The sequence below is a fragment of the Pezoporus wallicus genome, unplaced genomic scaffold, assembly GCF_028554395.1.
Source record: "Pezoporus wallicus isolate ANWC-B61680 ecotype Strahan unplaced genomic scaffold, APGP_CSIRO_Pwel_v1 contig_2372, whole genome shotgun sequence".
NCBI classification, from domain to species: domain Eukaryota; kingdom Metazoa; phylum Chordata; class Aves; order Psittaciformes; family Psittacidae; genus Pezoporus; species Pezoporus wallicus.
Window position 1 is genome coordinate 301375 of NW_026635198.1, and position 27684 is coordinate 329058.

At 43.1% G+C, this 27684-nt stretch overlaps 1 protein-coding gene across 3 annotated transcripts; it reads left to right on the forward strand.

The window, feature by feature from the left end:
- Nucleotides 1-10858: 10858 nt before the first annotated feature.
- Nucleotides 10859-26676, forward strand: LOC130600367 (granulocyte-macrophage colony-stimulating factor receptor subunit alpha-like). 3 transcript variants are annotated; one of them, XM_057411627.1, is made up of 11 exons: nucleotides 10859-10883; nucleotides 14685-14782; nucleotides 14954-15090; nucleotides 16075-16195; nucleotides 17947-18076; nucleotides 18162-18337; nucleotides 19432-19571; nucleotides 20348-20386; nucleotides 21288-21417; nucleotides 22030-22123; nucleotides 24149-24316. In XM_057411627.1, exons 2-11 carry the CDS (start codon nucleotides 14695-14697, stop codon nucleotides 24303-24305), a joined length of 1212 nt encoding a protein of 403 aa, XP_057267610.1. In that variant the 5' UTR covers nucleotides 10859-10883; nucleotides 14685-14694; the 3' UTR covers nucleotides 24306-24316. The 3 variants fall into 3 exon arrangements, with proteins under 3 accessions (XP_057267610.1, XP_057267618.1, XP_057267603.1); XM_057411635.1 differs by lacking the exon at nucleotides 10859-10883 and adding an exon at nucleotides 26542-26676 and having other exon boundaries at nucleotides 14659-14782; nucleotides 24149-24230; XM_057411620.1 differs by lacking the exon at nucleotides 10859-10883 and having other exon boundaries at nucleotides 14659-14782.
- Nucleotides 26677-27684: the final 1008 nt, after the last annotated feature.

Below are 27684 nucleotides of genomic sequence, written 5' to 3' on the forward strand. Positions count from 1 at the left end.
GTAGCTCGAGAGAGGACGCCTTCAACACCGGAGCAGGGGGGAGATCAGCGTCCAGGAGCCTCAACTCAGAGCGACGAGAGCCACCCAGGGAGCCTCAAGTCCGCGACAGGACCTGCCCAGGAGCCGGCAGCTCAGCTGACGAGAGCGAGCTGTTGACTCACACGGGGCGGAGCCTGAAGCAGCGGCACCAGCCCTGAGTGGGTAAAAACCTGCCTCGGGGAGCGCGGCGAACAGGAGGGGCAAACGGCGAGGCGGGGCAGTTCGCGCTGGCAGGTGAGCGGGATGGTGAGCGGGATGGTGAGCGGGATGGTGAGCACTTGAGTTGTATGAGCAGGGCCCGGTCCGGGAGCTCTGCTCTGGCTGCACCGGAGGTGGCCAGCGTAGGCACCCAGACAGAGCCGATGAGAGGGGAGGCTGCAGTGCAGAGCTCGGGGTGTAGAGAGTGCCTGCACCGGTCTGGTGAGGGGAGGGTGCACAATGGGCAGGGCTGCACTCGGTGCTCCCTGGTGGAGGTCCTCCTGCAGCAGGGGCTGAGCTGCGGGACGCTGTCAGTAGCTGAAAGGTGTCAGGGAAGCGGAGGGGGAGCTGGGCTGCTTGCTCAAGGCCCAAACTGAGCAGGGGTCTCCAGCGTCCACTGTAGCTTATGGAGGAAAGAAGGAGGCCACTAACCCAGGAAGCTGGGAAACAGTAACAACAACAAAAAAAAAAACAACAACAAAAAACCACAACAAAAAAGGAAGAGGACAGTTAAAAGCATGGGGTTTCCTCCTAAATCTGTTGTCCCCACCCAGAACGGCTTTGCTGTTCTGCAGGGGGCTGATGAGGAAACACACTCACACCATGAACAGCCGGCTGATGCACTGGTAAAGATCTCTACTGGTGCTGCCAGGAAAAAGCGACGGGTCGTAGTAGTAGGGGACTCTACACTGAAAGAGACAGAAGCACTCATCTGTCGGCCTGACCCTCCCTCAAGGGAGGTGTGTTGCCTACCAGGGGCACGGATCAGGGATGTGGCAGAGAGGCTGCCTGTCTAGTAAGTCCCACTGACTATTACCCACTTATAGTGATCCATGTGAGTGCTAGGGATATAGATAGCAGTAGCCCGGAAAGAAGGACTACAGAGCCCTGGGAGAGGTGGTTAAGGTCTCTGGAGCGCAGACTGTCTTTTTATCAATTCTCCAGGATAAAGGGGAGGACCTCAAAAAGGATAGGCAGATTGGCCAGGTTAATAAATGGTTAGAAGGGTGGTGCCATAGTCAGGGGTTTGGGTGTCTTGAACACGGGACCCAAGTTTGTAGGCCAGGTCTAGTGGGGGCTGGTGGAGCTGTTCTAAGGGAAAGAGCAGTTTTGGTAGGAGGCTTGCCAGACTGGTCAAGGAGGCTTTAAACTAGATGTGTTGGGGGAGGGGGGCATCATTCCATCCCAACACACCCAGTCAGTTGCCAGCACCTATAATAAATGCTCAGAGCAATGTAGAGATATCCCAGCCGCTCCAGCCAATGAGGCGGCTTCATTTGGAGCTCTGCTCAGATGCCTCTATACAAATGCCCATAGCATGGAGAACAAACAAGAGGAATTAGAGATGTGTGCACATCTACGGGAGTATGATATAATAGGCATCACAGAAACATGGTGGGATGGCTCCTATGACTGGAGTGTTGGAATGGAAGGTTACAGGCTCTTTAGAAAAGACAGGCCTGGCAGACGGGGAGACGGAGTTGCCCTTTATGTTAGGGATAGGCTGGAGAGTATGGAACTCTGGGGACAGGTGATCAGTCAACAGAGAGTTTGTGGGTCAGGGTTAAAGGGATAACAGCGATGGGAGACATTATTGTAGGGATTGGTTACAGACTGCCTGATCAAGAGGAATCTGTGGATGAAACACTCTACAGACAGATAGGAACAGTCTCACGCTCACAGGCCCTTGTTCTCATGGGGGACTTCAACCACCCTGATATCTGTTGGAGGGATAAGACAGCCCGGCACAAGCAATCCAGGAGGTTCCTTGATTGTGTGGAAGACAACTTCCTCCTGCAAGTAATAGAGGGAGGGGTGCCATGCTTGACCTTGTGTTCACCAACAGGGAAGGGCTCTTTGGAAATATGATACTCCAGGGCAGCCTTGGTTGTAGCAATCATGAGATGGTCGAATTCAAGATCCTCAGGACGGTGAGAAGAGTGTGCAGCAAGGTCACTGCCGTGGACATCAAGAGAGCAGATATTGGCCTCTTCAGGAACCTGCTTAGTAAGGTTCCATGGGATATAGCCCTAGAGGGCAGGGGGGCCCAAGACTGTTGGTTGATATTCAAGGATCACCTGCTACAAGCTCAGGAGTGTTGCATCCCAACTAGAAGCAAGTGCAGCGGGAGGGCCAGGAGATCTCCTTGGATGGATAAAGAGCTGCTGAGGAAAATTCAAATGAAAAAAGAGGCTTAAAATAAGTGGAAGCAAGGACAGGCAGCTTGGGAAGAGTACAGGGATGTTCTCCAGGAAGCTAGGGACCAGGTTAGGAAAGCTAAGGCCCAGTTAGAATTACACTTGGCTAGGGATGTGAAAGATAACAGGAAGGGATGCTATAGGTACATTGCAAATAAAAGAAAGACTAGGGACAAAGTGGGCCCTCTCTGGAAGCTCTCAGGAGAACTGGCTATCCTGGATTTGGAGAAGGCTGAGGTTCTTAATGACTTCTTTGCCTCAGTCTTCACTGGCAAATGCTCTGACCACACCACCCAAGTCTTGGAAGGCAGACAAAGGGACTGTGAGAATGAAGACTTTGGGCCCACTGTAGGAGAGGATCTGGTTCGAGACCATCTTAAGAACCTGAACATACACAAGTCCATGGGCCTGATGAAATCTACCTGCGGGTCCTGAAGGAGCTGGCAAATGAAGTTGCTAAGCCACTGTCCATCATATTTGAAAAATCATGGCAGTAGGTGAAGTTCCAAACAACTGGAAAAAGGGAAATATAACCCCCATTTTCAAGAAGGGGAAAATGGATGACCCGGGGAATTACAGACCAGTCAGTCTCACCTCTGTGCTTGGCAAAATCTTGGAGCAGATTCTCCTGGAAGGCATGCTAGGGCACATGAAAAACAACAAGGTGCTTGGTGACAGCCAGCATGGCTTCACTAAGGGGAAATCCTGCCTGACCGATTCGGTGGCCTTCTCTGATGGGGCTACAGAACTGATGGACAGGCAGAGCAGTTGACGTCATCTACCTGGATTTGTGCAAAGTGTTTGATGCTGTCCACACGACATCCTTGTCTCTAAATTGGAGAGACATCAATTTGATGGATGGACCACTGGGTGGATAAAGAACTGGCTGGATGCCTGCATGCAAAAGGCTGTGGTCAATGGCTCACTATCCGGCTGGAGACCAGTAATGAGTGGTGTCCCTCAGGGATCGGTGTTGGGACCAGTCTTGTTTAACATCTTCGTTGCTGACACGGACAATGGGATTGAGTGCGCCCTCAGCAAATTTGCCAATGACACCAAGCTGTGTGGTTCAGTTGATAACGCCTGAGGGAAGGAATGCCATCCAGAGGGACCTCAACACGCTTGTGAGTTGGGCTGATGCCAACCTTATGAAGTTTAGCCATGCCAAGTGCAAGGTCCTACACCTGGGTTGGAACAATCCCAGGCACAGCTACAGGTTGGGCAAAGAAGCGATTCAGAGCAGCCCTGTGGAGAAGGACTTGGGGGTGTTGGTTGATGAGAGAATGAACGTGAGCCAGCAGTGTGCAATTGCAGCCCAGAAAGCCAACCGTATCCTGGGCTGCATCAAGAGGAGCATGACCAGCAGGTCGAAGGAGGTGATCCTGCCCCTCTACTCTGCTCTCGTGAGACCTCACTTGGAGTATTGTGTACAGTTCTGGTGTCCTCAACATAAAAAGGACACGGAACTGTTGGAAGAAGTCCAGAGAAGGGCCACGAGGATAATCAGGGGACTGGAGCACCTCCGATATGAAGAGAGGCTGAGAAAGCTGGCGCTGTTCAGCCTGGAGAGGAGAAGGCTGCATGGAGACCTCACAGCAGCCTTCCAGTATCTGAAGGGGGCTTATAAGGATGCTAGGGAGGGACTCTTCATTAGGGACTGTAGTGATAGGACAAGGGGTAATGGGCTAAAACTTAAAAGGGGTAAGTTTAGATTGGATATAAGGAAGAAGTGCTTCCCTGAGCCTCACCAACCTTAGAGTAAAGTTGTGAATGCTCCATCCCTGGCGGTGTTCAAGGCCAGGCTGGATAGAGCCTTGGGGCAAATCCCTTTATTTAATTTAATATGCTGATTTATTAATCAGGCATACTGGCACATGCTTTGTGGTGTTTGTAATCCCACATTCTGCAACAGAAATTAGTGTGGTACAGGAGAATAGTGCTATAGAAAAGTTGTGCACGGTGGTCGTGGTCACTGAGGTGGTGGCTGGTGGGAGCCAGGGTAAAGGTAGGCAAGACGTTGAGCAATGTGAACTGAAAAGCAAAGACATTTAAAATTTGAAATGTCTGCAATGTCATTTGCTATTGCGCAAATGACACATGTAATAGCAAAACCAAAACAAACAGAAAAAAAAAACAACAAAAACAAACCAAGCCAAAAAACACCAAACCAAACAAGAAAGAAACAAAAATTCCCACCAAACAATTTTGGTTCAAAGAAAGCAGGGTTAAGAACAGTTCTTTCTCTAACAGCCTAATTAGTAAGTGAAGCCTGGAGAATTCTCCACCTTCCTGTTATTGTGCCCTTGTTGGGAGTGGAATGTAGGTGGCAATTAAAATCACCCGTGCTACAAGTGTTTGAGAACAGCAAGAAATAAAGAGAACATATTACATGAGGATTACATATCTGCATGCCAGATATCATGTGAAACAATCTGGGGAGTGGATAACGTTCAGCGCAACCCAGAGCCACATCTACAGCTGCTGGAAGTTAAAGCAAACATTGCGGCTTATACTCTCTATTTTTAGGACTGCAAAGTCTTTTGTGAACTTGACGTTACTGAATTCCATATATGCCTTGGATATTTTCTTTGAATTTGAATATATGGATGCTTTTGCACCTAACCCACAATATTGTAGCCTAAGATGAACCAAACAAAATTACCCAGTAATCAGGCAGTGAGAAAGTTCAGAAATTTGTATCTGATATTTTCCTTGCCATTTCTTTGCCTATAAATATGCAAGACATAATTTTCTCGGCTGTTTGCAAATACATGCTAAGTATTGATCTTTCTCAAAGAAGAATCTTCTAGACTGGTGCAGGAGTCATAAACAATGTATACAGCTAGTCAGGTGCTGACAGAAATAAATAGCCATGTTGTAAGCAACTCCAACATGACTTTGTCACACAATACTGCTGTTATTTCCCGAACATATTATTCATGAAAATGTGTTTATTTTTAGGAGAGGTGTTTCTATGAGCATATTCATGAACTATGACTACAGAGTATGTATTTTTGTATAATGGGTTTGCATATTGTGACTATTAATGCTCAGTTCATCCAACATAACAGGAAGGAAGAGATAGTTGCATGATCAGTTCACTTGAAATCGCTAACATCTGCAAATTAGGAAATGTAAGGAAGTTCAAAAGCAGTAAAGGAAATGATAAACTGAGTCACTTTCTAACTTGCAGCATTTGGTATTAACACTGGCATGCAGCAAAAAAAGCTAACTATCAGAGCAAAACATTGATACTTGCATGAGCACAACTACAAGTTCAAGTGTCCTTGCTGCTGTGATCCCAAATCAAATAAGACAGAGGAGGATAGCTTTTATAAGAAGAGGTATGTCTCTCTATGTTGTCTATTGATTTTCTTTTGCCACAGAAGATTTTGGGCAGAATACAGATGTTTGACAAGGATTAAGTTAGGTGCGGTTATACTAGCACATGTGCAAAATATGGATTAGCTTCCTGCTTAAAAAAGCCTAAGCAAAATTTTGGCGATATTTTAGCCTATTTGATTAAAACTGTAAATCTGTGTATATATAAAATTTCTGAAGATTTCTGCAAGATTCAGGGAAGAATGTGAAATGTCTCTGATGTCTGTTGTGCTATTTAACATTTGTTATCTGACATTTATTTTGTAGTAACTGAAAGAAATGCTATTTTCTGTCCCTTATCTATAAGTTAATCTCACTAATGTGGGTTTCCATTCCTTGAAAAGAGTAAATCACAGAATCTTGGGATGATTGAGACTGAAAGGCACTTGGGTACCTTGTCCTGTCCCACCCCTTGCTCAGTGCAGGGTCAGCTCCTGTAGGTTGCTCAGGGCTTTGTCCAGTCATTATCCTCAATGCTGGAGGCTCCACAGCCTCCCTGAGAAATTTGGTCCAGTGGCTGACTACCCCCACTGATTTTCCGCTGTTTCAGCTTTTTGCCTGTTGCTTCTTACCTGGTCACTGGGCACCACTGAGCAGTGTCTGGTTCCATCTTCACTACTCCCCACAGCTGGGTATTTATACACATTAATAAGATGTCCCTGAGCCTTCATCTCTCCAGGCTGCACAGTCCCAGCTTTCTAAGACACTTCTCGTATCAGATCCCTTAATAATCTTTGTGGTTCTTCACTAGACTCTCTCCAGCAGCTCTGTATCTCTCTTGTAGTAGGAGTCCCAGAACTGGACCCAGCAGTCTAGGATCACCTACCTCGACCTGCTGGCAACACTCAGCCTAATGCAGCCCAGGATGCCTCTGGCTGCCGCCTTTTTTTCCAGGGCACATTGGTGGCTCATGGTCAGCTTGGTGTCCACCAGGACTCCCAGGGCTACTTCTGCCAAGCTGCTTCCAGCAGGTTGTCCTCAGCCTGTGCTGGTGCCAGGGTAGTTTCTCCCCAGATGCAGGATTGAGCATTTCCTTTCGCTGAATTTCAGATATTGTCAGGCCATTCCTGCAGCTAGTCCAGGTCCCTCTGAAGTGGAACAATGGTATATCAACCACTTCCCTCAGTTCTGTATCATCTACAAAAATCAAAATCCTGATCTAAAGACTGAATCAATTCTGGGGAAGTTATTTAGGCAACGATTTGCAAGTAGTATTTCATTTCCTGGTATACATTGTAAGGGTTTTATTCCTATTTCTATGCCTCCTGGTACAGTAAGCAAGTGTATGATATTCTCCATGTGTCCACAACGTATAAGCACCAGTTTATCTCCTCATTACCCTATAAGTAAAATTCCATTTTTAATTTCTAGAAGCGTGTCATGGGCAGGAGTAACTTTCCCAGAGCCTTTCAAGAAAGTAAAGTCACTGACAAAGCTGGGAATTAGAACCAAGGTGACATTTTGTGGTAGCAAACTCCACTTGCAGCCCAAGAGTGAAGACAACAGAATGTACAAACTAAGAGGGTAAGAATTGAAAGGGCTTGTCAGTATCTAATGAATGCTTTCTATAAAAACTACTATAGACATACACAGCTTTTAAATGTGACCATATACAGAGATCATTCTAGAGCAAACTTAAGTTTGACCTTGTCTTGCTACAAAAGATCAAATGGACTGGATACCAAATTAAATAAGTATTTCACTGAATATAGAGACTTAGACAGTGCTACAAGGATTCTTAAACTAGAAATTTACTGTATATAGAGGCTATAGAGACTGTGTATAGAAGATATAGAGATAACGAAAACATGAAATGAGAGAACCAGATGTCTTCTCTCAAACCAATATAGGCCTTCCTCCCGCTGGTAAAGCCTGAGAAATAGGTAAATGGCTGCTGTCCTGGGTTTACCAGTAGCAGTCAATTTTTCTCCTTCTTGGTACCTGGTGCAGCGTTGTGTTTTGACTTTCAGCCTGGGAACAGTGCTGATAACACCAATTTTTTCAGTTGTTGCTAAGTAATGTTTACCCTGACCAAGGCCTTTGTGAGGCTCATGCTCTGCCAGGGAGGAGGGGAAGCCGGGAGGAAGCAGACAGGATACCTGACTCAAGCTAGCCAAAGAGGTATTCCATACCACAGCACGTCATGCCTATGGCCACACCACCCTGAAAACACCTGATCTTGTCTGATAGAATCATAGAATAATTAGGGTTGGAAAGGACCTGAAGATCATCTAGTTCCAACCCCCCTGCCATGGGCAGGGTCACCTCACACTAAACCGTATCACCCAAGGCCTCGTCTGACGTGGTCTTGAACACTGCCAGGGATGGAGCATTCACAACCTCCCTGGACAACCTATTCCAGTGCCTCACCAGCCTTACAGTAAAGAACTTCCTCCTTATATCCAATCTAAACTTCCCCTGTTTAAGTTTTAACCTGTTACCCCTTGTCCTGTCACTACAGTCTCTAATGAATAGTCCGTCCCCAGCATCCTTATACGCCGCCTTCAGATACTGGAAGGTTGCTATGAGGTCTCCACGCAGCCTTTTCTTCTCCAGGCTGAACAGCCCCAACTTTCTCAGCCTATCTTCATACGGGAGGTGCTCCAGTCCCCTGATCATCCTCGTGGCCCTCCTCTGGACTTGTTCCAACAGTTCCGTGTCCTTTTTATGCTGAGGACACCAGAACTGTACTCAATACTCCAAGTGTGGTCTCATGCGAGCTTTGACCTGCTGGTCACACTCCTTTTGATGCAGCCCAGGATACGGTTGGCTTTCTGGGCTGCGAACGCACACTGAAGCTGGCTCATGTTCATTTTCTCATCAGTCAACACCCCCAAGTCCTTCTCCACAGGGCTGCTTTGAATCTCTTCTCTGCCCAACCTGTAGCTGTGCCTGGGATTGCTCTGACCCAGCTGTAGGACCTTGCACTTGGCATGGTTAAACTTTGTAAGGCAGGCATCAGCCCACTTTACAAGGTCCCTCTGGATGGCATTCCTTCCCTCCAGCGTATCAACTGAACCACACAACTTGGTGTCATTGGCAAACTTGCTGAGGGCGCACTCAATCCCACTGTCCATGTCAGCGACAAAGATGTTGAACAAGATTGGTCCCAACACCGATGCCTGAGGGACACCACTCGTTACTGGTCTCCAGCTGGACATTGAGCCATTGACCACAGCCTTTTGTGTGTGGCCATCCAGCCAGTTCTTTATCCACCCAGTGGTCCATCCATCAAATTGATGTCTCTCCAATTTAGAGACAAGGATGTTGTGTGGGACAGTGTCAAATGCTTTGCACAAGTCCAGGTAGATGACGTCAACTGCTCTGCCTGTCCATCAGTTCTGTAGCCCCATCAGAGAAGGCCACCAAATTGGTCAGGCAGGATTTCCCCTTAGTGAAGCCATGCTGGCTGTCACCAAGCACCTTGTTGTTTTTCATGTGCCTTAGCATGCCTTCCAGGAGAATCTGCTCCAAGATTTTGCCAGGCACAGAGGTGAGACTGACTGGTCTGTAATTCTCTGGGTCATCCATTTTCCCCTTCTTGAAAATGGGGGTTATATTTCCCTTTTTCCAGTTGTTTGGAACTTCACCTGACTGCCATGATTTTTCAAATATGATGGACAGTGGCTTAGCAACTTCATTTGCCAGCTCCTTCAGGACCCGCAGGTAGATTTCATCAGGTCCCGTGGACTTGTGTATGTTCAGGTTCTTAAGATGGTCTCGAACCAGATCCTCTCCTACAGTGGGCCCAAGGTCTTCATTCTCACAGTCCCTTTGTCTGCCTTCCAAGACTTGGGTGGTGTGGTCAGAGCATTTGCCAGTGAAGACTGAGGCAAAGAAGTCATTAAGAACCTCAGCCTTCTCCAAATCCTGTGTAGCTATTTCTCCCGTGAGCTTCCAGAGGGGGCCTACGTTGTCCCTAGTCTGTCTCTTATTTACAATGTACCTATAGAATCCCTTCCTTTTATCTTTCACATCCCTAGCCAAGTGTAATTCTAACTGGGCCTTAGCTTTCCTAACCTGGTCCCCAGCTTCCTGGACAACGTCCTTGTATTCTTCTCAGGCTGCCTGTTCTTTCTTCCACCTTTTATATGCCTCTTTTTTCCCTCCCAGTTTCCTCATCAGCTCGTTATCCATCCAAGGAGGTCTCCTGGCCCTCCTGCTGCACTTCCTTCTAGAATTATAATGAATATGTACATAATGAAGATGTATAAGCTGTAAACTGTTTCTTCTCAGTGTGTGTGTTAGCTGGAGCAATCCCCCATGCACCCAGTACCATAAGAAATTGATATGTTTCTAACCTGTCATTCTGGTTAGAGAGTTTATTTCCCGGATTTCAGTGACAGACTTATGTTTGCTGTCATCAAGTTTATGAGTGATATGATCACTGCTGCTTAGTAGGACACATCAAACCTTTGGTAACATTAGATAATAATTTAGCAATGTTTTCCTTGGTAAGATCTTGCTAGTGAAAAAATGCTAGTGAAAAAAAATAAACATGCACTCTATGCAGATGCACACACCTCTAAATAAGAGAAAGCTCCAAGGCCAGGTATCACTGGCTGACTCACATTCACACAGCTTAGGTGGATAGATCAGGTTTATAGCAAACCTGCCTTGGAGAGAACTAGGGAGTGACTTCAGAATTGAAGAGTGTGCAAACCAGGTGCTGAAGTCCCTTCTGGGGTTGTCCCCAGTGTAGCAGGGGAGGTCAAGGTACTTGTGAGGCTGGCCAGGGGAGAAAAAAGGAAAGAAGCAAAGCAGAAACAAGCAGAGTTAAGGATAGGGGGTTTCATCCTAATGAATTCTATATTACCTCCTGTATTAATAAAATGTGAGGAAATACTGCTTACAAAGAATATATGTTTCTTCTGTCTGATCTTCCAAACAACACTCCCAACCAGTTTAGATGTGTGTTCCTTTTGAAACCTTCAATACCGAAGTCTGTTCAGAGCAGAGGGAGGTATACCACAATTGTCTCCAGTTTGGGAGATGGTGGAGGGAGAAAAGCTCCTAACATTCTACCGATGTGCTGCTGGAGCCATTTGCTTGGCCACTGGTCAGAAGGTATGGATCAGTCAGGTAAATGGCTTAGGGTTCACCACAACTCCTATATCTTTTATCCTGCCTTCAGGAAATAGAAAAAACAGGGAACCTGGCTATGTGTTGGTATATTCAGCTGGGGTGATGCAGAGAACATAGGCACAACCCAACACTGATCCTTTCTTGTGTAATTTGTTTTAAAAGTTAGTCAACTGTGAAACACAAACCCTGTGGGAAGCAAATCGCCCTAGCGCTGTGGTCAAAGGACATGGCCATTTCTTATGAGGAAAGTGAATACTTGCAGGCCTTGCTATTCCCACTGCAAGCCCAGTGACATGTCCAGAGCCTGGAGGCAATGGTGCCAGCAAATACTTCTCTAAGCAGGCAGATGACTCCTTTCTCAGCACTCCAAACAAGTATTTCCATGAGAAAGTGTCAAGAGTGCTTGCAGTATGGGGTTGCTGTCATGGGTAGGAAATGTGAGGGATATTTTGAAAGCAAAGGAGTCATCAGGGACAGTAGACAGAGGGAGATGACAAGAAGAATGAAGCAAATACTATAAAGGAAAGGTGGACAGTTACCAGAGAATAGGAAAACAATTGCCTAAAAAGGAACATAGGATAAGGAAAGGAAGGCAAAAAGGTTAAGAGTAACTAACAGATGGCACAAAATTGAGAAAGGTATGCTTATATGAAAAGGGGCAGACTAGAATAACAAGTCTTATGGTTATTATGTGCCTTACTGGGGAGATCACTGAGAGCATGGGAAAGTGGAAATAACTGTTGAGACCAGTATCTCACACAGCGTTTCATGACCAGTCCTCCATACTGTTTGCACTTAAGATTCTTCTGTATCACTTCCCAGCAGCTGTGGCCACATCCTTACAGTAGCATGATGATAGATGCTGCAAGAGATGAGCTGATAAGAATCAGGTGACAGTGAAGAGTTTGTGACTGTTGCAATCCCAGCATGGTGTCCTGTCTTGGCTTGATTCATGGAGACCATGGCAGACAGGTCACATCAAGCTAATTTCCATGAAATGTGAGGTGGATCCTAGAAATATTCAAGACTCCAGCTTGCTTGGAAGGTCTGGCTGGGTTTTTTCTTTCACTGTAAGTGAAGTCAGTCTGAAATCAACACTCTGAAATGACCGTGAAAATTAATATAGAAGGATAGGCAAGCAATGGAACCAGGGTACACTGTGCTCTGGTTTCTACCAAAGCTTCATACTTCCTTATCTGATATACCAGGCCTTCAAATCCACACAGCCCAGTACACCCAGCCACCCCTTTCCTCCTCCTGGCCAAAGGCAGAAACCCTCTGTTTCTGGTTGGAGTATTCACTGTCTGACCCTCGCAGCACCAGACGAGAAGTCCCTTCACCGTAATCAGGGGAAGTGATTCCAGTCCTTCTGCATCAGGGCGATCATTGATCACCTTCTTCCATCTCAACAGCAACTAAGCTGTTGGGAGGCTTCTTGGGAGAACCCTTCTTGGCATCTGCCTTCCCCTTCAGTTCACACACACTGGCTTCCAGTTTAAAAGTGTGCTCAACATTCCACTTCCTCATGTCCTCCCCCAGGGCGCACAGGAAGAACCAGAAAATGCCATATGGCATGCACCTGGGGCTCCCTTTCCTGCTGACCAGGGCTGGAGGAGACTATTTCCATTAACTTTTCCGTGGGAATGAGGAGGGAGAGATATTTTCCTCAAAATTTCAAAGCCAGGAAGATGCTCTCTCCATAGTTGATGCATTCAAATCTGGGCAACAAGTTTAATAATATTCACCGTAAGACTCAACAATTTCTGGACCCAAAACCAATAATAACAAAGAAAGTGTGGAAAAAAGATATTTTATTTGACAGTGAGATACAGTAAACTACACCTAACAATTGCATTCGTTAGCATATTCACGGTATGTCCACAGTCAGCTTTGATATTTACCTACAGGCAAAAAAGAAAAAAAGGGAAAGTGATTCAGGGCATTGCTGTAAACATTATTTTAAGGGTTATTAAGGTGTTATTACATAAAATCTTGAAATCAGCCTCAAAAGACTTTGAATCAAGACTGTAGATTGGCCATATTCAAAAAAGCTGAGCAGGTGAGCATTTAATTCCTGCCAAAACCTGGCAAACATTGAGACCTTTCTCTTCCTGCTTTTTTAGATAGTTCAGAACTCATAGATGTTTTCAATGCACTCCTAATAGATGCTGGCAGGAGCATCTGAACATGCCTCGTGGTGATGCTGGCTTTAAAGGACTACTCACAGAGAAGTTAAGTCATCCACACCCTGACACAAGCAAAGACAAACCATCCACTTCACAAAAGGTGCCTTCAACAAATGGTTGAAAGCCACTCTAAATGGTCATTTTGCAGCAGAAATGGGAACACTGACTAGGAAAATCTGCAGTGATGTTCTCAGGGTCAGAAAGCAAGAAAACCTGCCTTTCTGATGGTATAGTTAGGATATATATGTCGGAAAACAGTAATCCTAAATAGAATCATAGAATTACAGAATCATAGAACAGTTAGGGTTGAAAAGGACCTTAAGATCATATAGTTCCAACCACCCTGCCATGGGCAGGGACACCTCACACTAAACCATGTCACCCAAGGCTCTGTCCAACCTGGCCTCGAACACTGCCAGGGATGGGGCATTCACAACTTCCCCGGGCAACCCATTCCAGTGCCTCACCACCCTTACAGTAAAGAACTTCCTCCTTATATCCAATCTAAACTTCCCCTGTTTAAGTTTTAACCCATTACCCCTTGTCCTATCACTACAGTCCCTAATGAACAGTCCCTCCCCAGCATCCCTATAGGCTCCCTTCAGATACTGGAAGGTTGCTATGAGGTCTCCACGCAGCCTTGTCTTCTCCAGGCTGAACAGCCCCAACTTTCTCAGCCTATATGGGAGGTGCTCCAGTCCCCTGATCATCCTCATGGCCCTCCTCTGGACTTGTTCCGACAGTTCCATGCCCTTTTTATGTTGAACTGTACACAACACTCTGCACACAATACTCCAAGTGAGTATTGTACAGAACTGTACAATACTCCACAATACAAATGGAGTATTGTGTGCAGTTCCAAGCGAGGTCTCATGAGAGCAGAGTAGAGGGGCAGGATCACCTCCTTCAACCTGCTGGTCACGCTTCTTTTGATGCAGCCCACGATACGTCTGGCTTTCTGGGCTGCAAGCGCACGCTGAAGCTGGCTCATGTTCATTTTCTCATCAGTCAACACCCCCAAGTCCTTTTCCACAGGGCTGCTTTGAATCTCTTCTCTGCCCAACCTGTAGCTGTGCTTGGGATTGCTCCGACCCAGCTGTAGGGCCTTGCACTTGACATGGTTAAACTTCATGATGTTGGCATCAGCCCACTTTACAAGCATGTCAATCACATGTGTCAAATCATGGTCTCTGCACCAAATACAGTGAGTGTATGTATCATAATGAGAGCCTGTGGCCTCTGCCTCAGGCTGCTGTGTTGTAATTGACAATAGTGAGCCTATTCAGTTTTTTCAAAGAAGAGGTGCCTGTCAGGCCTCCTGAAGCATTGTCTGCTTGCCCTTTCTAAAGAGTATTTTGACTCTTCTCATTAAAAAAAAAAAAAAAAAAAAAAAGCTTTGCAGAAACCAAAGTACAAATTAGCGTTTTTTTTTTTTTTTTTTTTGGGGGGGGTGGGAGGGGGGAAAGTTTGGGGTTTTTGTATGATTTTTGTTGCAGTTTTTTATTTGCTTTGGTTTGGTATGGTTTTCCTTTTTTTTTGGTTTGGTTTGGTTTGGTTTTTTTTGTTTTTTTCTGAAGGCTTCATTGTCCCTTTCCAGAGAAGAAAAGATGTTTGATACTCTTGGACTCATTTGCATGATGTGGTGTTATATGATGCTATTTCATCCCTTGCACGCTGACATCCAGTATGTAGAGCGTAAGTATGTTTTTGCAGATATAATCTGAGAAACGGGGTTGAATTCTTCATTTATCAGAGATATTTGCAAATAATCTGTCAATTGTCATCTTAAGCCTGATAGATACTATCTTCTGCATTCAACAAAAATGACAGCCTATCCTTACTGAACTTATTCTGTAACACTTTCAGCAGAGGCACAAGAATCACCTATTGCAAATGTGAAAATGAATTGGAGAAAAATGGAACTGACCTGGGACAGCAGCAAAAATTTCTCTAAGTACAAATGTACCATCATGGACAGGGACATTGAAAGTATACAGACAGAGGTAAACTTGTTATTCATTGAGATAAATAATTGCACTTTTTTCTTTACCTTTTATTGATTTCAGTTACTTTGGAAAAATTGATCAGCTGCAGGTAAAATCCAATCAGTGACTGTTTGCAGTCCACAGCTTGATCTATCAGGGGCTGTGGAAAGCTGCCACCAGTGCCAGGGTGCATTTGCTGCTGGAGGACATCCTGTGCATTACAGAACTGAAGTTCTGTCAACAAAGTAGAAAGGAAGCAATGGCCTGAACTGTACCTACATTCCATTATGAATAGGGATGTAGCTGCTGAAAAAAGGGGCTATAAGACTTAGTGAGACTCAGACAGAGAAAGAGACCCTTCAGATGAAAAATTAATTCCCCAAATACTGCCATGGATTTTCATTATCTCCAGTTCTTCACCTGTTTCCAGGTAAATTGGATCATGCCTGTAGCACTGGTTATAAAGTAATCCCACATCATCTAAAGGAAGCCTGACAGACCGAAAGAGAGATAGAGATGGCTTATTTAGCATAGCAAAGCAGAAGCCTTATTTAGAAATACGTATTACAAAACCACACTACAACTTTATTGAAGGTTATAAGTACAATGCCATAGACAACTTTCCGACCCCTCGGGAGGTTGGAATGGACTTCTATTTTACTTAATCCTTTGATTAAGTTCCATTGTGGTTCCCCTGTTTATTAACCATCCTCTGTTATGCTACTGGGGTACTATTAGGCTTCTCTAATAGTTGCCCATTAGTGTAGCATCCAACTCCTGAGCAGCAAAGTGTTTTGTGTAGCTGTGCTTTTGATCAGTCAGCACCATTATACATCACCTTCAAGTGGTAAAGGAGAGAGTTAGCTCCTGAGCCTAAACCACACATATATACACATGAGATTCCAGGCCTTCAAACTGAGTTTCTGTACTTCCAGAGCAAGCATCATCTAACACCAGCAGAGGAAAAACAGAGAAATAAAACATCAAAATGTTATTTTTCAGGTGGATAGTCCACTATGCAGGTTTCCAGTGGAACTATACCTGCCTCTGCACAAAGGGGTATTCCTTACTATTGAAGTGCCAAACACAAACATCTCAAAAACCTTCACCTTTATCCCAGGAGGTAATGTTTATGGTCTGGGTAAGGCTTTCTCCATTTGCAATCTTTTAAAGAAAACAGTTCTTTACACAGTAGGTAACTGCTTTACTTTCTATTAAAAAATATTTTTTGCAGATCTGCTAAAACTACTTGCTCTGTTATGTTTCCAAAATTCTGCAAGAGATGCACTACCACAAATGTTTCGATAATTGCATTATTCTCTTTCATACTAGGGTTCAAAAATACCACTAAATTACAGTGGTTTAAGGGTGGATTCAAATAGCTGTTCTATCTGTTACAAATTAAGATGTTAGTGCTCCTTTCTTTGTTAAATGCTTTTCTGCTGGGCTGTGGGTGAGCTTGTAAGGAGCTACACCACAAAGCTAGCTAAAGGCAGAGTCTGGAGAGCAGTATAACCCATAAAATGAGAGGAGGAGAGGAAAATAAATGCCTGTGATAAGCAAATAGGGGCAAACTGAATGTAGCAGTCTCCTAATCTGGCACTGATGTGCACGTGCTCACACACATACATGCACATACAATGCATGTGCACAGGTTCCTTCAGCTGCCGTGCATCCACTGTGCTGAGGCAACTGTTTACAAAGACATTCTGAACCTGCCCCATGTGGGAGCTAGTCTAAGTGGGGTTTAAGCAGACCCTAGGCTCATGATTTCAAACATAAAGTTTCTACAGCCTGTTTTCCCATTCCTTCTCCACTCGGAGCTCTCCATTAAAACTGCCCAGTCGCCAGTGCTCCTGCAGCTGTGCATGACTGGGGGATTTCAGACTTGGCAGAGGTGATGAGATCATCTTGCTCGTATCTGAGCAGGAAAGTACTCCTTACTCATCTCTTCTGGGTACTTGACAGAGGAAAAGCTCTCACAGTGACTCTCAGAATACAAGCCAGGACACTCTGCTTCTTAAACCCTCTTACTTTTGCAGTTCCTCCCAGGCTGTCCCTAGCCTCCAAGCATGCAGGTTCCACAGGCGATTTCCTTCCACTTCCACAAGGTGGAATACTGGGTGCTGGAGGGGGCTAGAGTCAGGGCAGGCAGCAGAAAACTGGCTGAAGGAGGAGTGAGAAGGAGGCTCAGCTTCCAAAGAAACGCACTTCAGGTGCTACAGAAAAGGGAAAAATCAAGTCACTATCACCCACATCAGAGTGGAAAGATCTCGCTAGGCAGCCATTTGATCAGAGGGCAGAAAAAAGCCCAAATTTACTTTTAAAGTCTCAGCTTTTTAAAAGCTGTATGTAAACCCTTCAGGAGTGGATTCATGAGACTGGAAAACGAGAAAGACTTCTCTCTGTAGCACCAAGGATGGCATGAAATGCCAATGTACCTTCCTTTACCTGTGTGAATGCTCTACTCACTCACAGGTTTCAGGGCTCAGAATCAGTTATAATAGCATGAGAGTCTAGCTTTCTCTCAGTTTTCATGCTTAACCCAAGCACCTCCTCTAAACAATGGGGCAACCTTTTCTGTCACAGCAGTGAACATGGATGGCTCATACTCCAGCATATGCAGATATATTCTGCAAAGTAATATGCTAGGCTTTGGGAAAGGATTTGCCTGCTTCCAATGTCCTGGGGGTAAAAGAAACACTGAAATCCTTCATTCCTTAATTTGTTCCCTGTAGGATGAACAAGTTTCTGCAGCCTTATGAAAATGTTTTTGTGAAAACAAGTTTCCTACAACTAGCTCAGCAATTTTTTAGCTCCAGCTTGGAGCAGTCACATGATTTTTACTCATCATGGATATTCCTGTTTCTGCAGGCATGAATGGATCAGCCATTGAAAACTTCTCCTGTGTGATTTATAACATTTCCCTCATGAGCTGCACTTGGCAGGCAGGCAAGGATGCTCCAGGAGATACCCAGTATTTTCTCTACTGGCAGAACTCCAGGTAAGTAGGTCTGCTTGAGCCTAGGGAAGTCCAAATTCTCATTCAATTTTGCCCATGTTTATCTAAAATACCTTGCTGTATATAGATATGATGATGCGATGGAATGTGAGCTTTACATTAAGGATGAAAATGGCAGAAATACAGGATGTAGATTCCAAAATGTGAGGATAGAGACTGAAAAAGCTTACTTCCTGGTGAACGGCTCTAGCAAAGACTCCCTGATCCAGTTCTATGATGAGTACATTCAACTGTATAAAATAGGTAAGTGAACATTTTTATTTTATTACTGTTTTATAAAATAAGGAAATGGGGAATTTTTCTCTGAAGAGAAAAGAATAAACCAAAGTCTCTATTCATCGTAGGATCCAGCACTGCAGGACAGACTTCATCCTGATAGGTGACAGAATATAGTTCCAAATATTCCCAAATGAGCAGAAGGCAGAAGCAGTCTGAAATAACTGCTCAAGTGGTGTGAACATTTCCATGAAATCCAAGTGATGAAATGCAATGGTTAGACTTTCAAGGCCACCCTTCTGATGGCCTCATTTTTCCATCCTTTAGTTCTATGTGTCTCTGAGAGCTGCAAGAGCTACATGTCCTATAACTGAGGCTGGGGGAGAGTAGACTTGCAAATTAATTCTGCATTCGTTAAATATGTGGGTACCTATGTGCGAGATAGGTGATAGAACTCTAATGGAGATCTGGGACAGGATTCAGCTGCTGAAAAACATGCCTTTAGTGTCATTTGAGACATTCTCAGACACTTGAAGCATTTGCAAGGTTTACAGATGTGGTCCAGGACCTGTGAGAAATCAGGGTCCTCCTGGGTGTCCTGTGTGGTGTATGCACAGCACAAGACTGACTCCTGCTTGCAGCTGGTGCAGGCTGTAAAGCCCAGAGCTATTCAGACAAGCAGACCTGCTCTGCAGTGTTTTGCAGATATCACAGGCAATAGTGATGAGATCTCACCTGTATTGTAGGTACTCAAATTCAGATGACTTGGTCTTCTACATGAACAATAACACATGCACCAAAACTTCTGTCTTTTTTCCTATGAAGACTTGCGCTGTTTATGTGAAATTTAGATGCAGAAGAAAATGGAACTCTGCTGATTATACTACTCAATTACCAAAATCCTTCGTACTTTTTTTTACATGAAAGTCAGTTACTTCAGGTGTCCAACAACTGAAGTTTTGCTACTGTATTTTACTCCCGTTTACCAGATAACATTTGTTAACATCAGTAGCATACAGCTGTACATCAGTTGCCTCAACTTCAGATGTATTTTGCTATGAATGGATAAGTTGTAGCTGATTACTGTCTATGTCTACATTAATAATTTAATTTCTTTCCAGAAATACTCACTCCTCCATTAAATGTCACTGTCAATTGTACTGGAGATTCAGCAGGTTGCATAATTACATGGCAAGCACCCCTTACAAGTCATGTGGAAAACATAAAGTGTTTTCAGTATGAAATTAGCATACAAAATAAGGTAAAAATTTATTGGTTTGTATTTAAGACCATACCTGCATGCATGCATATCTATAATGTGCAAATTTCTGTTTCCTTTATTTATTAACTTCTTTCTCATAAGCTGTGTCCTCCTGCTCCAGCCCTGCTGGTTTCATATCACAGCAGTCATGACCTTCCAAACTAACCAAAGGTACAAAGCAGAAAAGCTGTTGTCTGTTTTGTTCACTCATTTTTGAACCTATCCTTTTTCTTTTTTTTTTTTCAGAATTTTCAGGTGCTTTGATCCAGGTCAATGTTTGCTTCTTGTTAATTAAATTTTGATTGTATGGGATGTGCAAGAGCTTTTCACAATACTTTGGGGGAAGCCCTTGTGCACAGATCACTCAGATGTCTAATACAGACTTTGACTGGAAGGAGGGTAAATTTATTGTTCACATCAATTGTCTTCACCATGTTATCAAACTGTTATGAAATCACAGCTTCCGGATCTGCTGTATTTGGAGGATGATTTGATTACATGTGTAAATTGGATATACTTCTGCTGTGTGAGGATGCACAGTGTTAATATGCCCATAAGCCCATGGGCAGATAAGTAAATAATTCATGTTTCCTTCCTATTCTAAAAGGAATGGAGGAAGCCAAAACTCTGTAATAAAGTGCAACATTCTAGAACATTACTGAAGCAGAATATCCGATTACTTTTTTTGTCAGTTTAAAATTACTTGTGATCTTTATAAGCAAGAAAATGGGAACAAAAGAAAATAATGAAAATGAAGACTTGTCTTTTGTTTGCAGGATGAACCCAAAGAACAGAAAAAGGATCCTCCTGTAAAAGTAAGTATTCTTTTTTATATTCAAATTTGCGCTTCTGCCCACTTAAGCATTTAAATACCATTATATAAAATATACTTAATTCTAGAACTATAGTTTTTATATCAATATAGCAATGAGATTCCAGGAAAATATATTCCTGTGGTATCTTCACGTGTAAACTTAATACATCCCTTTTGGGGATGCAGAATTTTCAATGAATTTCACAAAATTTCATACTTTCCATTTATCTCACAAATAACTTTTGCTTATGACAGATGTGATATTTTGTTTAACAAAAACTGGAAGCATTCTTTCTTTGTTGGTGAAAAAATACCACTGGAGTTCCAAACAGCTAGACAGAGGGAACACAGAGATGTTCACAGTCTTCCACAACAAATGAGTGGTCCTCTCAGCCCCGGAAGCATCTTAAGCTTGGCAGATTCCATCCCTTGTAGAAATTATCATGAGGCCAGATGGTACATATCTGCTTGTGGATTGTCTCAAAAATATTAAGTCTATTTAGCAAAGACAGGCACCATGCAAGGAACATTTGCATGATTAATCCCTGTAAAGGATGCAAGGCAAATTTACAGGGTATTTCTCCAGTTTCAACTTTCTGTTATGGGATTTTTAGGATACATAAAAAGGAACAGGGGAAAAAATGGTGTCCTTAAAGCATAATAAAATAAAGACCAAATAAACTTTAAAATCCAACTTGAAACTTCAAAGAAACAGAAAGATTCGATGGCAGTTGAACTAATTTATCACAGTTTTACATTTAGGAAGAAGAACGTTTAACTAGTACATACCTACAGTCATACGAATTAGTTTTTTTGTAGAAACTGCATCAGGAATTTAAACTCAAATGTCATAAATATTTGTTTACGGGGGGAAATGAACAGTCTGACTGTTTTGATTTTAGGTAAGGAGCAACAGATATGAATTCCAAAATTACAATGAAGAAAAAAAGTACATTCTGAAAATCAGAGCACGTGGAAAAAATTGTCTCGTGAGCTCAAACTGGGGGGAATGGAGTGAACCCATTGAGTTTGGTAAGACTGTAAAATATTATTTTAATTTTTTTTTTTCAGTATTACCATGTTCGCTTCCTTTTCTCCCTCTTAAAAATATGAATAAAATCTTAAATCTTATCCAATCATGTGGAAGAAACTGGGTGGAAATTATTAATGTGTAGGAGAAGCTCCATTACAATGGCAAGGGAGGCTGATAGCAGTCTTTGATTAGTTGGGATTGCGAAGGCAGCAGTTACTCAGATGCCAGGGCTACAAGAACAGGCTGAGACACTCAGTCTTGTATTTGGTCCAAAGTTCTGAGGCTGCCTTTCAGGTCTAAGTTTTTATCACGAATGTTGTCCCCTTTCTAATGCATCTTCCTTTTCACCCTTTCCTCAACAGTCTTTTTATACCACTTTTGTTCTGTAATTCATTCTCTGACTGTTTCTTCTCCTATTGTTTTTTTTTTTACTCTACATTTTAAATATTTGAAATGGTTTGAAATGCATCAAGCGTACCTGTAAGAAGTCAAGCTGAAATCCTTCAGGTTGTTGAAAAAAAAAGGATTATGTGACATTGTCATCCATTACTGACAGTGACAAAGGTAGCTTTTCAGCATACTAAGATATTTCTCTGTCTTGGATGTTTCAGGTCAAGGGAAAGATCACTTTCCTTTAGTGATTTTATTTCTGATAGCACTTGGAACAATCTCAGTGACACTGCTCCAATATTGTCTTTTCAAAAGGTAAATCAACCTTATTGGTTTACTATTAATAGGGTATTGTTTTTATGAAACACATTCTTTCTACCTCCTACTTTCCTACCTACAAATTTAAATGATCTGATTTGACCCAGGGAACTACAGACCAGTCAGTCTCACCTCTGTGCTTGGCAAAATCTTGGAGCAGATTCTCCTGGAAGGCATGCTAAGGCACATGAAAAACAACAAGGTGCTTTGTGACAGCCAGCATGGCTTCACTAAGGGGAAATCCTGCCTGACCGATTTGGTGGCCTTCTATGATGGGGCTACCGAACTGATGGACAGGGGTAGAGCAGTTGATGTCATCTACCTGGACTTGTGCAAAGTGTTCGACACTGTCCCACACGAAATCCTTGTCTCTAAATTGGAGAGACATCAATTTGATGGATGGACCACTCGGTGGATAAAGAACTGGCTGGATGGCCACACACAAAGAGCTGTGGTCAATGGCTCAATGTCCAGCTGGAGACTGGTAACGAGTGGTGTCCCTCAGGGATCGGTGTTGGGACCGGTCTTGTTCAACATCTTTGTCGCTGACATGGACAGTGGGATTGAGTGCGCCCTCAGCAAGTTTGCCGATGACACCAAGCTGTGTGGTTCGGTTGATACACTGGAGGGAAGGAATGCCATCCAGAGGGACCTTGACATGCTTGTGAGGTGGGCTGATGCCAACCTCATGAAGTTTAACCATGCCAAGGGCAAGGTCCTACACCTGGGTCAGAGCAATCCCAGGCACAGCTACAGGTTGGGCAGAGAAGAGATTCAGAGCAACCCTGCGGAGAAGGACTTGGGGGTGTTGACTGAGGAGAAAATGAACATGAGCCAGCTTCAGTGTGCGCTCGCAGCCCAGAAATCCAACCGTATCCTGGGCTGCATCAAAAGGAACATGACCAGCAGGTTGAAGGAGGTGATCCTGCCCCTCTACTCTGCGCTTGTGAGACCTCACTTGGAGTATTGTATGCAGTTCTGGTGTCCTCAACATAAAAAGGACATGGAACTGTTGGAACAAGTCCAGAGGAGGGCCACGAAGATGATCAGGGGACTTGAGCACCTCTTGTATGAAGACAGGCTGAGGAAGTTGGGGCTGTTCAGCCTGGAGAAGAGAAGGCTGCATGGAGACCTCATAGCAACCTTCCAGTATCTGAAGGGGGGCTATAGGGATGCTGGGGAGGGACTGTTCATTAGGGAATTTAGTGATAGGACAAGGGGTAATGGGTTAAAACTTAAATAGGGGAAGTTTAGATTGGATATAAGGAAGAAGTTCTTTACTTGAGGGAGGTGAGGCACTGGAATGGGTTGTCCAGGGAAGCTGTGAATGCTCCGTCCCTGGCGGTGTTCAAGGCCAGGCTGGACAGAGCCTTAGGTGACATGGTTTAGTGTGAGGTGTTCCTGCTCATGGCAGGGGGGTTGGAACTTGATGATCTTAAGGTCCTTTCCAACCCTAACTGTTCTGTGATTCTATCAATGTCATTAAGTATTACTACTAGTACTGTTGCAAATGGCACTTTGGCATACAAATTCATTGCAAGTAAAAAAGGGTGAAAGGATATTAAAGTAAGTGATTGATTCCACCAGATCATGCAAAAACATTTCTGTTCTTGTATGCATTCAACATACACATCACTTTGAAGCTATTGGCATCACACAGTACCAAGAGAATCAGGACAAATGAATGTGTCATTACCATTCTATGATTCTATGATTATTTTGATAAAACTTCCACTTAATGGTGGAAGAAAGTTATGCCATGTGATTTATTCAAAGTCATTATTTAATAGTATTTACTGTGACTCTCACCGCAACATAGATTTCAGTTACCCAAGTGATTAGTATAATAGTTACCCAATCAGTCTACACTCAAAATATTTTATTTCTCACTTGGTGATTTGTAGAGAAAAAGCTGTTCTATCTTGAAAGTAAAAAATATCCTCAAGGTACAATACAAAACGTGTGTGTAAGTTATATTACCAGTATTTTTAATTTCTTCACAGTCTCATTTTCTACCCAAAGGTACTGCAATTTCAAGAGCCTATTTTCTCCCATACCACAACCAAGAGACAAATTTAATGCATCGACTGATGAAGATAACCAGGTATGCTTTCTTTTGAATTCAAAGCTGTTAACTATAAAGCACAATAGGCCAAAGACTAGAAGAACTGGCATATAAAGATGAGTGTTTAATTTGCTCTCATACAAAATATGCTGGTTTAGAATTAGAAATGCTGTATCCAGTGCTGTATGTATTCGTAGCCATATTTTAAGACCAGAGTTATCACTTTCACTGAGACCAGCAATTTCTGTGTGTAGCAGTTTTGCTAGGTTGCTGTTCATACTCCGAAAATAACCCAAGTGAGGAAGCATTTTCCATTAGCATTTTCAAATATCAGTGATCATAATGCAATGTCAACACGTATTTTGTCTTATCCCCATGTAAAAAACCTGTGGCACTGAATGAAAATCAACAGGGTTGGCAGTCTCAACAGCTTAACTAGCTTTCCTATTTTGCTTCAGCAGAGGATTGGCTATGACAGTTTTGATGTTTTGTGCTAATTATGTCTGACCAATATCCTGTAGCATCCCTGTGCAGTCTATTGTAGTGTTTAATTATCCTTACTAAAAAAAACTTTAATGGCCCATTTTACCGCACTTAGTCCATTGCTTTTTATCCTTATTACTTTCCTGTTTACAGTATCTTACACACTTGCATAGTGCTAACAGCAACTAACTCCTCTGGTCTTTATTCACATAATGACAACCAAGCTTCAAACTATTAATGCTTGTCTTCCAATTTGCCCCTTTGAACAATAGTTTGTATAGTGCTTACACAGGGAGGGAATGCTTTGTATCAGCTGGCTAAAGCAAAGATGCACTTTAGGTCAATAAATCAAGCTATTTGTTTATTGAATTTCAGTGGGCAAAACAACCCTTTTCAATGAGGCTTTCAAAAGTAACACAAATTTTCCTTTAATCCTTTACAAAGGATCCTCACAACGTTTCTACTAAAACACTCTAGTTTTGGTACCTATATACTAGCACATTGTCCTAACTTATTTGCTTACTCCTACCATCTTTGGCTTTAATAGAAGGCACGTAGTAATGCAACTTGGATGAGTTTCCTCATACACCTTAAGTCATAAATACCTGATTTCTCATACCAGGCTACCAGAGCTAAGGCTACAGGCAGCAGCAGTCCATAGTCCATCATATAAATAAACAATAGCTAGTAAAGTAGCAAGCTGTCCTTCAAAAATTGCAGCCTCTTCAGATTCCTTACTTCCTTACCCTCACTCAGAACTATATTTCAATACTTACTTTTCCCGTTTTCTGGAATTAAATGCATTCCAAGAACTTGCAATACACACTATGTGTGCACATGCATTTCTTTCCCCAAAGAATGGCAGAGTAGCACAAAAAAACGTGACCACAAAGCCCTGCAGTACTTACCAATCCCCCAGATTTCCTAGGCAAAATTACCCAACAAAGTGCCCTGGTTTGATGTTCTGTAACATACCCTCACAATGACTCCAAGTTTGCCCCCTCCCACCAGTACTATCCCTCCTACTTATTTACAAATTGAATATATCTCCCATCAGTATTTTAAGCCCCAAGCACTGTATCACTACTATGATCTTGGCTAGAAACTTCTGCTCTTAGAATTCCAGGTTGACCAACGTAAAACTGTATGATAGCAACCAAACTGGTTTTTCTACAAGTCTAGTTAGTGTCTACGTATAGAAAACCCAGCCAATATTACCCAGTCAGCCATTTTCTCTATTGTCCCAGTTAAGGCTATCATTTAAATCACCTTCTATTCTTCTTCTTTCCACTGACATAAAGCTAGTATTGATCATACATGTTAAACATCAAAAAAAACCTTATAGGCTGGAGAGACCTTAAAGCTCATCCAGTTCCAAGCCCTCTACCATGGGCAGGGACACCTTCAACCAGACCAGGTTGTTCAAAGCCCCATTCAACCTGGCCTTGAACACTGCCAGGGATGGGGCAGCCACAGCTTCTCTGGGCAGCCTGTGCCAGTGCCTCACCAACCTCACAGGGAAGAACTTCTTCCCAATATCTAATCTAAATCTGCCCTCTTTCAGCTTAAAGCCATTCCCCTTGTCCTGTCACTACATGCCCTTATAAAAAGTCCCTCTCCAGTTTTGTGAGCACCCTTTAGGTACTGGAAAGCTGCTATAAGGTCTCCTGGGAGCCTTCTCCAGGCTGAACAAGGCCAGCTCTCTCAGCCTGTCCTTAAACCTGCTTTCTCCTGCCTTGCAAGCATTACTTATGCATTAAACAGCAAGACAAAGTGCCTTTGGTACTGGTGTTAATATTTAGAAGCATTCTCCAATTGCCAAGCGACTGTAGCTTACTGCATGTTACAGATTTTTCTTCCTTTTTAGACAGAATATGTAAATTTACCAAAAAAAGGTTGTACTGAGGAAGTAACTATGGTTGAAGACATGACCTAACTTTCAAAAAAGAACACACCTGTTTTCCCCAACTGGATCCCAACATGCAAGAAAATCATGAATGCTCCTGACAAAAAGACTAAAAATGAGTATACTCGCCTGTCCCATGAAAATCCACCTAAAATGGAACAGAGTAAAAGATGGAGATCATCAATAAACTTTGTCATTTTCACTTTGGTCAAAAATATAATGCCAGACAGCTTTTCTGCTAACACCTACTGTGAAGACTTGCTTTAACTTAGCCGAGATTGTCCTCACCATGCGAGACAAGGCCTCTTGTCCAAAACACAGAAGAAACTCATATACCTGCCTTCACTGCCATGTTTCTTCTTTCCTCTGAAGAGAGCAATTCCCTACAATATGATACAACTGCTTAGGAATGCCTCAGTAATTACTTTTACCAGCTTTTAATTTTTACTTACCCAGAGTATTTTCTGAAGCAGAAACTATTCAAAATGTGTTTCAAATTGTCCTTCAACTTTCCAACCAGCAACATCAAATTGCTACAGCAATTAGATTTATGCAAAACAAAAATGGGAATTACTTGCCAAAGCTATTCCTATTGGGCTGCCAGTCAGCCATTTCATGTGCTCAGTATTTCCTCTGCAGTATTAATAGGGACTGAACTCCAGTATGCAAGTCCTCAAAAACAAACAAACAAAAAAACACCCCAGTGTAACAGTTGTGAGAACTGGAATAAAATCTGTGATGTTTTAATAACTATTTTAAATGTAAAGACTTTCTCACACCAGTGCATTTGACTCCTTTCAAAGGGTGTAAGCCCCATTTCCAATACCTTAAAACAAAAAAGAGGCTTTAGAAGCCATTATTTTCTTCTGGATAGTTTCCTGTTAAAGATACCATTGAAAACAAATATATTTCAGTGTTTCAATAAGGCAGAAAACAAATGCTTTTTTTTAGAAGTCTCATTTATTGTTTGCCTCATGTTCCAACGCTGCATTATCACACGTTGAAAATTGCTGCTGCATGACTAATGGAAGTCATATACCTTCCCCCCCCCCCTCCAAAATAAAAAAAGGAACACCAAGTACTACATGCTGAACACACAGCATA